At 38.4% G+C, this 12,587-nt stretch overlaps 1 protein-coding gene across 2 annotated transcripts in view; it reads right to left on the bottom strand.

The window, feature by feature from the left end:
* The window catches only part of ARHGEF3 (Rho guanine nucleotide exchange factor 3), a gene marked incomplete at both ends in the record, with an annotated part of 133,872 nt that overhangs the window by 15,426 nt on the left and 105,859 nt on the right, over positions 1-12,587 (bottom strand). For both annotated transcript variants that reach the window (XM_082004518.1, XM_082004517.1), the window contains one exon: positions 2,128-2,235. In XM_082004518.1, coding sequence (XP_081860644.1) covers positions 2,128-2,235 — 108 coding nt within the window. The remainder of the gene's footprint in view (positions 1-2,127; positions 2,236-12,587) is intronic.

Below are 12,587 nucleotides of genomic sequence, written 5' to 3'. Positions count from 1 at the left end.
TAACTTAACAATAAGGATACATAAAAGTTCATCCAGTAAGAAAAATCAACACTGTTTTCTTTTTACGGGTAGTACACCGTGAAGAAGAAACCTACTCTATACTGCTCCACAAGGCACAGTGACAGCCATGTCAATACATAATGAAGTAAAAAAGCCAAATTTTTCTAAATAATTCCAAATAGGGCACCCAAGTATGAGAAAGTCAGTCTTTTTTTCCCCTGTTCTATTGTTGCTGACAAAATCAGATTAGAAGTCAATGTCCAGCCAGCCATGAAGGCAGTTTTCAGAGACATCACCAGCATGCATCACTTGGAAATGGATTCAGACCTAAGATTTGGAGAACATACAGGTTGATTTCTCATTGCAGCTCCTTCAAGCACATAGTTACTTAGAGGAGCTGGTGTGAATAACATCACTGTTTGATCTGCTTAGAAGTAGACAAAATACATTCTTATAATCAATGTGAACAGAGCAAGATAGAAATGCTTGCAGCAGTAAGACTTGCCACAAAGCCACTGTTTTCTCTCCTGCTTTTGTCAAAATTTGCCCTGAAACAAATTTATGTAGCTCTCATCTTGGGAAGCTGCTACTACATGCATGAAAGGATAGTTTGTTTTGGATAGTCTAAATCAAACTTTATTAACTACAATATCATACTGGACAACCCAGTCTCAAAGGCATTCACTACAGAACGATAGCGTAGGTACTTAAACGAGGACAACAGCTGTCTAAGGCTGTGAAAAGGGAAACACCGTGCTCAGAAGCAGGTTAGCCAAAAATTAATTCATTTTCCACACTCCTCACAACTGGAACTAATGTAGTCCTTTCAGAGTCGGGCCAGTTTTTTCCTGGAGGCAGACTATGGAGGAGATTTATACACCCCAGGGAACACAGGCTTCTCTGCTCTAGTCACGCTATAATACACCTTTTGGATCAAACCCAGATTAAAGGGGAGTTCAGCCATTTTGCCTTTCCTCCAACCCACACATGGGGCTTTATATGCAGATGTCTGCACTTCCAAAATCATAGGAACCAAACACAGGAAAATCAATGTTAAAGAAACGCTGTAATGTCTGTTTTACAGACAAGTACCACTACAGAAAAATGAGGTTCTTTCCCAGGACTTTTTATTCATTTGTCATAAGACTCCTTAGCTCTAACGTTTTATTTCTTTCCTCCTTTAGATTAACAGATAACTTCAGTAACGCTCCAATTAAGCTAATTTTGATTAAGTAACATTTTTAATATATTCAAGATATTTTTATATTTCCTCTCAAAGAAGCTAGGCTTGTTAAATAATTTTCTTTAGTTCTTATACATGCCTTCTTACATAAACTGTTTTAAAGAGGAAACTGCCTGGCTTTCTAGGCCAGACCCACACCACTATGGCACGTCCCAACTGTTTGCCACTCATGATAACCATTAGGAGTTGAGCACCCAAATGTTTTGCAGTTTCTAGGTCCGAAGGCACAAATACTGTATGAATTAAAAGTTCCATTAGTTTTTAAGTATGTTAAATATTACGCACCTAATCTATAATATAGAAATTGCAATACAAAATAATTTAATTCCTAACTTGCGTTTAAAATTTGCATGCCCTTTATTAATTTTCATCATCAACTTCAGAATTTTTTTTTTTTCCTCAATTGTTCACTAACTCTTTTATTCAGGCAAGGTCAAAATTCACTACACAGAAGTAAATTTAGCACTCTTACATGACTAACTATACCAAAAATAACACTTCCAAAGAAACCAACCCAAATTAGTAGAAAGTATCATGGAAAATTTCAAGTTCATCATGAACGTTCATCAAATTTAAAAACCAATCTTAATCCTTTAGTCTAACAACTTTTATATGGCACGGCTGCAACAGTTTTCTTACCAGCAATTAAAAAAAAATCAGTTATCTGACAGAGAAATGTTTTTATGAGGTGAGAGTTCTAAGTTTTCAAGTTGACTGGCTCTGTAGTCCTAAATTGCTTAAACCCATCTGCACATTACAATGGTGTGTGGGTGCACAGACGTGCCGTTCACATTCCCATGCTAACCCTAGAAGAAATTGCGAATATGTATGCATTCCCCTTTTAGCAATGCAGTTTAATGCAGCAATGCATTTACTGTGATTACCTGAAGTGTCTGGCTGAACCGCTTCAGTGGAGTGGCTCGTACGGGAGGAATGAGACTCGCTAGTGATGTGACTCTGGAAAGCGGCTTGACCCGTTTGTTACTGGGCTCCTGTAGCAGGGGGGAGTACAAGGGAAAGGAAAAAAAAAGTGGGGGAGCATGAGCATAATCAGATAAACATTGCTACCAGCTTTGCTGATTTTCCTAAGAAAGCATTTGTAAAAAGTAAATTTGTAAACCTGGTATATAGTTAGGGTAGTAAATAAACAATAACAGTTTTAAATGCCGACAACAACAGGTTACTCTTGGCTGGTACATGCAGATCCTGGAAACAGCTGAAAAATGTAATCATGGAGAGGCTGGTGTGGCTGGGAGCAGGGGAAGGGAGAAAGATAAAGAAAGACAAAATAATTTGATTATATTAACTCATTCTTAAAAGAGAAATTTTCAGCAGTGCTCTGCAGCTAATGCATGTCATGCTAATCTTGACACTGAAAGGAATACTTTCAAATAAAAACAACTCCATTTGTTTGTTTGCCTCTGGAGCTGTCAGCACGCGACTATTCAGTTAAGTGTATTTTATTCCAGAAAGCTAATTTAGACAGAAATCTCTAACTGCAATTGACCTTTGAGTGCATGTTCTTATGGAAATACTTATATGTACAGGCAAACACATTAACAACATGTTTACGTATATTTAATTTCTGCATGAAATAGAAAGGAAAATTAAACAAAAATCTATCATAAAGCATTCAATTACATGTTTTTCTTTTCATATGTACTTTAAACAGCACTTATAGTAATACAGTAATACATAACCACTTCAATATAAAATGCCAATTGTCTGCAGATTTAAATAAAAAAAATTAACAGAAATAATAACACAAGAACAACGTGATTATAAATACATAAAAATAGAACAGTTACCCTTGGCTTCCTAACCTCCATCTGACATTTAATGGATCTTGAACAGCACATGCAAAAGGCAACTTTTGACAGAAAAAGAGCCAAACCTTCCAAGTGAAGTTAAAAAACCCCTCCAACATCATATTTCAAGGACATCCTAAAGCTGTTCATCTTTCTTTTTCAGCCATGCTTATAAAGTTTGTGTAGGCTTGCTACGCCTCCAATTTCCTAGACATAGCTTTAAGAAAATGAAGCATGCCTACTATCCTTTTGTTCAGAAATCCAAATCCTTCTGGAAATAATGCAGATTTGTCATCCTTTCTGATACCAAAAAATAATAAATCCCAGCAGCAATGATGATCATCTGTATTACTGGCAAGAAAAATTCTCTTCCATTAGTACAGCAACACAGGAAAGGTGAGAAGCAGCTACATATTTAATTTACTTCTCAGCAGGCAGACCTGGAAATCCATAAATGCCGGCTGAGATGAGGGACAAAATGTTTAACCCTCTAGCAAAAATAATGTATTCCATCATACATGAAATCTGGCATTAAAGAATTTTAGCAGCCTAAATCAAGTTACATCCTTATCTTCACCGTTGCACTGCTATTCATATGCCTTCTTTTTCAGCAACCATGTCTTTGACATGGGTTTCTGAAGGAGTATTTTTTTTACGTCACTGCAGCACCACTAGCATACTTATCTACAGCATCACCAACCCCTTCCCTCCCCCCACCCCTCCCAAGAAGAAAAAATCTTTGAGATTCCACGGTAATTCTTCTCGAACTGGTGGTTTAGCCATCAGCTGTTGCTTTTTTATGATTATTCAGAATGCCAGTCCTGGGGCACAAGTAATATCCTATGGCAGAGCCTGCTTGTTATGAGTTGCGCTGCACTGCAGTGAAAGGACATGAAGTCTCGGGCAGCACTATGCCAGCAGCACAGCTTCTGCTAGCAGCTCTACCTCAGCAGCAAAGGCTGCTCAGGCATAAATGTCACGCCCTGAAAGCAAAATCTGGAAATCAAGACTGTATGGACCTGCCAGAAGACAGGGAGAGGGGGATTAGGATTAATAGAAAAGATTTCTGCTTCTTTACTGCTGTATCCTTTCTATTATCTTACAACTTTGCTGCTATGTATATGTTCTTTGGTCAAAACTCATGCAAAAAAGCACAAATTTGAGCCATAAAACATCATAGCCATATCTGGCTTCAAAGTTAAATGCTCCCCATAGTCCTATAGTCTTTCCTACACACATTGTGATCTATTCACAACTTTGCACACTCTTTCAGTCTTAATTTATAACAAAACTAAGTCCAGAAGCCCTTGGATAATTTTCGGAGTCGTGTACTGGCAGCAAATGAAATCACAAAAGATGCATTTCACTGCATCTCTGCAGCATTTCATTTGAGTGCGTTGCAAAAAAATTGAATGAAACTTCCTGAGTAGCATTTAAAACTAGGTAAGGAACAGCAAGTCAGTCCATCCTGATTTGAATAGTTCCAAATACGGTGTGTGTTACTGCAGCTGAAGTTTATTAATTGCTACTCAAAGCCCGCAGGCTAAGCACTCCCATCGGGGCCTAATTTGCTTTGCTGTGGGGCACATAAACCTCAGGCAGCTGGGAAAATTGATGCACAGCATCAAATAACCTTGGAGGAAATCAGCCTGAGTAAAAAGAATGGAAATCACCTTCTTTCTCTTGGAGAGTGAGAGGAAGTGGAAAAAAAAAGAAATATGATTTCCCCTTCTTCATGTCAGACAGCTGAAAGCTCTCTGAAGCCTGCACTGTCTCCTAGCCGAAGATGCCTACAGTTCCAGGGGGAACCCACTGGAGTTTCAGCTGCCATCAAAAACATTAAGCTCTTCTAGAGCTTCTTGTGGCAAGCCACCAGAGGTCAGCACTCAAAGGAAAGTTCGATAAAGGGTTGTGAAGGTGTGCCTGCAGAGGTCCTACTCCTTCTGTCTCAACATCCCATGTTGTCTTCCTCATGTACTGTATCATACTCTAATCTCACACTGAAAAATCTGATCAGAATTCAAACCAGCTAAAATACGTACTTCAACTTAGGAATTTGATCTTATGAAAAGAGATGAGCATTATTACAGGATTCTCTCCAATAGAATTATTTAAGATAATGAATCAATAATTTCAAAAGTCTAAGACTTTACACCTTTACCAATTAGGACTGAAAGTAAATCTTGTTAATCAGAAGTCCTTAATTAGGGTGAAATCTTTCTTCTTCTAATGTGGTTTTCACCCCACATTAGAAACAGTCTGTTAGGTGAAGATAGCCAGCTAGAAAGTGAAAACTCATCAAACCTTAGTGTTCCAGGTATCATCTCCCTCAGAGAAGTCAACCAGCACCAGCAATCAGCACGGAGTCACGCCCTCCATTGTGGAACAGTAATGCTTGCACTACTGGAGCAATTCTAAAACCGTAAGATAGTACTACCGAAACATAGACATTCGATCACAGTATTTCTGTTGCATGGTCTACATCCATCCTGCCTCTACCTCCCCTTTCATCGATACCCTCAGTCCCAAGCTGTGTCACCTCTCCACACCAGCACCACAGAGAATCTAAACAAACTATTGAGGCCCAATGATCTGGACAGGGAAAAATTCCACAGTCAAGTGCATAAAAAAAAAAGTTTTAAACAGATGGTTGTTTTTCTCACCAAGGGCTCTGCTCTTCAAAACCAACAGATCAAATGGAAAGAGAAGAGTGTGTGAACTGCTCTGCTTTACCCAAAGATACTGACCAGAATCTGCACTTGCACATTATTCCAATAAGATCAGGGAGCTGCACTCCAGATGCTGCTTCCCAAGCCTCTTCAATTTTTTTTTTTTTAAAGAATAAACTGCTTGCAGTTAGGAATTCCTAGTACATGTGTTCAGTATTTCACTAATTTGTCTCTGAAAAATCTCTGGTTTTCCAGTCAACGAGGGGTCCTGCAATCGTATCGTTTGGGGTATGAATCTTATCACATGGGAATGCAGAACTGTGCGATTCCAGTGTCTGCCCAGCATGAAGAAGCTTGGTAAGTAAGGACATATTGTCCAGACAGAATGAAATCAGATGCCAGGTCTGTACCTCTGAATGTGCTCAGAAGATTGAGAGCTACCCAAAGACATCACTCCTCCTGCTCCCCCTCCCAACTCAGGGATTTTAGAAGCAGATGGGATTGAGAGATGGGATTTAGTGGCTGAATCTACTTGCAACAAGCATCACCTGTCCAGCCTGGGCACCGGGCCAAGTTCCAACACAAAAAACTCAAGAGTTACAATGTTTTGCCTGACCTTTTAGAGTTTTTATTATTGGTAATAATAAAATAATTTCAGAGTTTTGAATTAAAACAAAATGTTAGACCACACTTTCAGAGTCACGAAAGCTTGACGAAACAATATGGGAAGTCACCAAACAAAGGATCCAGACTATAGTTTGGCAGAGTTTCCAAAATGTGGAGCTGGTATATGTGAACAAGTAATGTTAATCTGACAGGGCTTTAAATTTGATATAAGGCTAAATAAAGCTGAGGGAAACATGAGTGCAGGAACTTCAAAGGCTGAACAGTCAAGTGAAGTCAAATTAATACCTGACTAGGCTAGAAGAAAGAGCAGATGGCTTTCGGAGGGAGTTGTACGTTTGAACTCAAGATGACTTTGGTAATATTTGAATTCAGAGAGCAAAAAAATTAAAGCTGGAAATATCATGTATATATGCGGTGTCAAAGAGAACTCTTGAAACTGTGAACAAACCGATAAGACAAGCAAATCTGTGTCCAAAATCTAGATGGTTCTGGAAACCTGACATTTCTAACATTTCTAACAACTACTATGTCTTTCTGAGAGAGGGTATTTTTATCATGTACTTTTCTGGGGAATTTGTAGGAAGAAAGATTAGAGTAATCACAATGGCATAATTGCTGAGTATCACTGATTTGAGACAGAAAACTATCAGATAAAAAGTTTCAAAGATGCCATGCCTCACCATTCTTCTAATTTGGCATGAAGAACACAGTGCTCTAGATTGCTTCTTCATTGTAATATATTCTGTAGATCCTATATATATGTACATTGTATTTCAGTTATCTTCTACATATTAAACTCTAACCTAATGGTTTAGACTGCTGAGTAAGAAAGGAAAGTTCTAGTTTTTAATGCATAACTCTCAAAAAATTAGTCTTCTGCTGTTGGACAGCTGGGAAATGCGTACAACAAGCAGCTTCAGCTGTAGTGCTACCAGGAAGCCATACTCTGCCAAGTATTGTATACAATTGATATATTGCAAGCAACAACACACTACACAGATATGAAAAGCTTCTAGGAGGCTATTCAAAGTAAGAAGCTAACGCTTCTCATTCTCTTCATCCACAAAATAAAACAATTCTTTTACTAGTATATGTAAAGAATGGAATTTTCCCAAAGTTTAAAGCAGAGTGTCAGAGTGAGTTAAATCCATTTAATAATATTGATTAGTTTTCTATACATTGTTGCCCAACAAGGCCACCCACAGCTTAATTACCACACTTTGAGGGATAAATTACTCTGGCAAAAGATTGGTTTTAATTTTCTAACAAACAGAAGGGAAGGAAACAAAAAGCACTAGGCCAGGTTGCCTTTATGTTGCCCACAGAACAACTGAACCAATGACCTGGATAACACACACTGAAGAGCACAACATAGTAATCAAGGTGCCATATAAAAGGTCTTCATTTGCTTCAAAATGCTCTCACTCTATGCTCCTGACCAGCTCAGCCACCAATTTCCTCCCAGTGAACGGTAAAAGCAAACATATGTTCACTGCTGGTATGATTGTTTTTCCATCTGACTCACCCATCTCTTATCAGCAACTTCAACAGAAGTCGCCATGTCAGAGACCTGGTGCTGAATTTGACAAACAAGGGAAAATATTTCCCTGTGGGGTCATTACACTTGTGTCTTCAGCCCACATGCAGAAGTACTGTGACCAGTGTGTTGATTTTTCTGACTGTATTTAAAAACAAACTCAACAAAAGGAACTTACAGTGATTTTTAGGGCAACCCAGAAAATAAGTGCTATGTGACACTGTGGCACAGGAAAATAGCATTAGAATTTACCCCGTTTACCTTCAAAAGGCAAACTAACCATCTCTCAATTCACATACAAAACCGCTCAAACTGGCAATGCTTGTTATAAAACATCCTAACTTACTGGAGTTCAACAAGTGCCATGATAATTATTTACTGCAGTAATTCTGGATTTGGAGTCGCTAGCTTTCTTGACATTTTATAAAAAAATATGCTGGTTGGGTTTTTTCCCCCCATTTTTATATGCTTTCTATTTGGGAACCAAGACAAACAGACATCCAAAGCATTCATTCTGTGCTATGGAAGCATTCATTAGTGCAAAATGTTTTAACTTAAATTAGTCTCAAAAGAGTTAACACTGTAGTAAGTGGAAGACACTATAAATTGAAACAGTACAGTAACCTTTGTTTCAAACATAATTCACAAGCAGTGCCAGCAAACTAAAACAGAACCACTCTGTTTCAGACTTCATGTAACGGGCTACATTTCCATACTCGTATACTTTAAAGGTTATTAGGTTTTGGTCAACTTTATAAGGGTAAGTCAACATTTGTCATGGCAGGAAGCCCAACATTATTATTTTTATTAGTCTGCTACTAGTTAAATTGGCCTCAGATTAAACAGTTCTAATAAATGCCCCCAAAACTCGGAGTTTAATAAAAAAAACACATTCAAGCTCTGTTCCACAGGATGTTATCTGTATTTAACCTTCAGCAGGGTAAAAAACCCAAAACAAACAAAAAAGGTTAAAATAGAAAAAACAACCTATGTTACAACAGAGTCTCTTAATACAGCAAACACTTAACCTAAAAATAAATTAAGTCAGGCATCTCAGGCGTTTTGCACCTTCAGAAAGAAGCAAATTTAAAACTAGAACAACATTCTCAATTGTTACTGGTGCTAATAGAGACGGTATGTTTTTAATTCTTGAAACAGCAGAGAATTTGCTTTTACTTCACAGCATCTTGGAAATACTCTGATGCGGAAATTTTAGAACATTCACACTTCTAGAGCTGAGGCTGATGGTCAAGAAAAACAAAGGAGGTCGCTCCAAAGCAGTTCTAAGTATAGTTCAGTGTTACACAAAGGTAAGTGTAACCATGCACATAAATCCATCCTAAAATCTGGAAGAAGCATCCCACTAGTAAAATGGCCAGCATTGCAAGAAGAATTTATTAAGTGACTTAAGTAAATCGATACATAAAAGCATCTTGAGCAACCAGTAAATTGTGTGCATCAATGCTACAACTTTCCTTCAAATCCACAAGGTTCCATCCATCGCCTGCACTCTCTGATGGGGGCAGGAGGAGGTTTATTAATCCTCCGCTGCCAGTCTCCACAAAACCAGCAAGCAAGTAAAGCGAAATCCAGAGCCATTTTGTTTTAATCATAGTGTTATAAAGAAGAGGACCTGAAACGATAGACGGGGTACAATGAAAAGCCATACAGAGAAGCGGTGAAGTATTCTCAAAGAAAATCAGCTGAAGTTTGCAACGTGCTATCGCATCATGTGTTCATCAAAGATTGGCTCCTTGCCACGAATAGGCTGCCCTCGTTAGTCTTCACATTTCACTTGCCGTGTGCAAGACAGAGCCACTGAAGCGTCAGTAGCATAAGGATGAGCTGCATCCAGCTGTCTTGACTGATTGTTCATCTGCAATATCCAGAAATCAATATGTCTACCAGCAGTTAGGAGACGGAGACCCATTAACAGAAAAACGTCACACTGAGGTGAATTAACACAAGTAACAGAAACTCTGAAAGAGCGAGACAACTAATGTAGAGTCGATTAAATTCTGCATTTCCTCTCATTAGAAGCTGCTTGTACAGACTACCTAAGAAAGACCTTTCCCATTCTGGAACAAACTGGCCATGAAGCTGGACTGCCAATTAACAATCAGACACCATACGGCGAGTTACCAAATGGAAAAATAAAGGCAAGCTGTTTGTTTCAAACTGCCATTAAGCAGAACAGATCAGCAATTCCAAGTGTGGGGGTTTGACACATTTCCACATTTAGCTCACTGCAGTTACACTGCACATGAACTTACCTGAACTATATCAAAACTGCAGCTTGCTAATATTTCATTAAAAGTGAAATACATACATTTATGAAGATCAAAGAAAATTCATGACTTGCAGTTTATCTCAATCTTTTGGCCCCTCTCCCTCTGGCTCCATGCCAGGTTCTCATGTTAATGATGTGCCATGGCCCAGAGGCCTGTGGGTTACCCTTCAGGTTAGTTTCCCTCCACTCCCCATGCCAAATTAAACATGGTCCTGAGCACAAGGCAGCCTAGACCTCCTGCACATCAAAATACCCAAAATAGGGTATCAGGAGACAACACAGACAGACTGCAAACAGCCCTGATTCCTAGGTCTAAAGATTTCTGCAGCATAAAAGATGTAAGCAGACATACAACATACTAGAGACACAAAGGAGTTCTATGCCACTGTTGATGTTTTCAGAGCCTAAACCCAGGCATTGTATTAGACCCTGTAAGCAGAACAGAATATCCTTACTCTGAGGAATTAAGGTCTTCCCATAACTTCACACCTTCAAATCTCACTCAGTGCCTGTACAAGCTCTTTCTTACCTGCTGTCCACCCACTGGCTCTGCTTCACTTTGTTTCCTTTAGAGGGGGTGATAAGGGACCTGCTTTAACCAGTGAAACATAGTGGAGTGTGTGTGTGTGTGTGTGTGTATATAATCATGGGCAAGATGTGGGGCTTTTTATACCTTAAAGCAAGCAAATTTCAAGTTTTACTGTCTCTATTTTTGTATTATGAAGAAGCTGGAAAGAGCCCAACACCTCTGTACTGTTTACACCTAGAACTGTACTACATTATTTTATGTGGGGTATGCAATGATGTACATCAAGGCCTTATAGTATTTCCTATATTATCTCATTCCTCAGAATGAAGTGTTTGTTGCCCTTAAACTGTATTTACAAAGAATTATAATAATTATACTTTGACTAGAGGTACGCTAGCCTTTTCTCAGAAACCAGATTTTTACTGTTCGCATACATTTCGGACATTTTATTTGTAGCACGGTCACAACACAATGACCTCTACGGAGTTTACACCAAGGAAGCCAGTGTGGCTTCGAGAAAGAACTGTTAAGTAGAAAACCTCCATTCCTTTTTGTGTCACTGACTTGTTCCTCAAAAACATCACAGGTTTTCCACTGCTGCTCTGCAGGCTCCATGTGAAGTCCAAGAATAAGGAAGAACTAATCTACTGCCCGTAAGCTTCAGGTTGTTACCCAGAGACCCAGACGGAAATTTGGGAAAATTTTAACAGTTCAGTATACGCTGAAGTTCTTGGCTGGATTTCATCCCATGTAAGTACTATTGTACCTGGTCTCCAGACTATATTATGTATTTGTTCAAAGCAAACAGTAAAAGATTATTGTTTAAGTAAGGTCAGAGGAAATATTTTATAATCATGAGTTCTGACATAAAACCAAAACCCAACATCTGTATAGCAGAAAATCTGTTCTGGTCCACACATATCAACATTTATGCACAAGATAGGTTATTAAGTAAATCAACCAACTTCACATGTTAATAATTAAAATGAAACTCGGGTTTCCAAAGCCACAAATCTGTAACCCACACATAACAAGCTAGCTTTCTGGTGTAGTAACACAAAATTGTGGTAGAAGGCGCCCAATAGCTTTATTTAGACTTGTAAATACTAAAGAGTGGAAGAACAGCTTAACATTAGAGCTTGAGAAGAAATGTGGATTTCCCCCCCGCATATTGACAGACTTCAAAGAAACAGACTGCATATATCTATCCTTATAATGCCTTTCCCAAAGAGCAGTTTTCATTTCTGCTTCCTTAACCAAATTTCTGGAGTGGCAAGTGGTCGTTTCATATCCTCCTAAGACAAACGGGAGAATGTTTAAAAGTTTATTTTTCAGAATGCTGGAAGTCCATCATACTCTCAGAAAACAGCCTGAAAGCATAGGGTGCATTTTCTTATTCGTATAAAACACAGACTGAAAGACTATAAATCCAAAACAACTGTTTGCACATTGTCACCTTGATTGATCACATCTGTTATTAGATACTTCCTCATGCTCTAAGCTTTCATTGAGACTTTTTCTTTGAAATTTGGCTATAATTAAGCTGCCCTTCCTAACTCTGAGAAAGCAACACGCCAGCTCTTCAGATTTGACAATTCTATTTATTCACAAAAAAAACCCTTCATGCAGTAAAGGCTAAAACCGTATTTCTTTAATATTATAGGTAGTATAATGAGTACCATTTGGTACTCAACAGCTTGTGTTTTACATAGACGCATACATAGACACATACACTCAAGGTGTTAGTTTTCAAAAACACACAGTTGAAAAAAATCCCTCTTTCGTTAACTAACTGCAATAATTAAATCCCTTTATGTAAAAGTACACTGAAAAGCATGAGTGCAGCATCTTGTTCTTAGCTTAAGTGTCATGGTTAAATAGTAA

Source organism: Phaethon aethereus, assembly GCF_964289735.1.
Source record: "Phaethon aethereus genome assembly, chromosome: 11".
In the NCBI taxonomy this organism is placed as follows: domain Eukaryota; kingdom Metazoa; phylum Chordata; class Aves; order Phaethontiformes; family Phaethontidae; genus Phaethon; species Phaethon aethereus.
The sequence above is the reverse complement of the archived record's forward strand: the minus strand, read 5'-3'. Positions and strand labels throughout refer to the sequence as shown.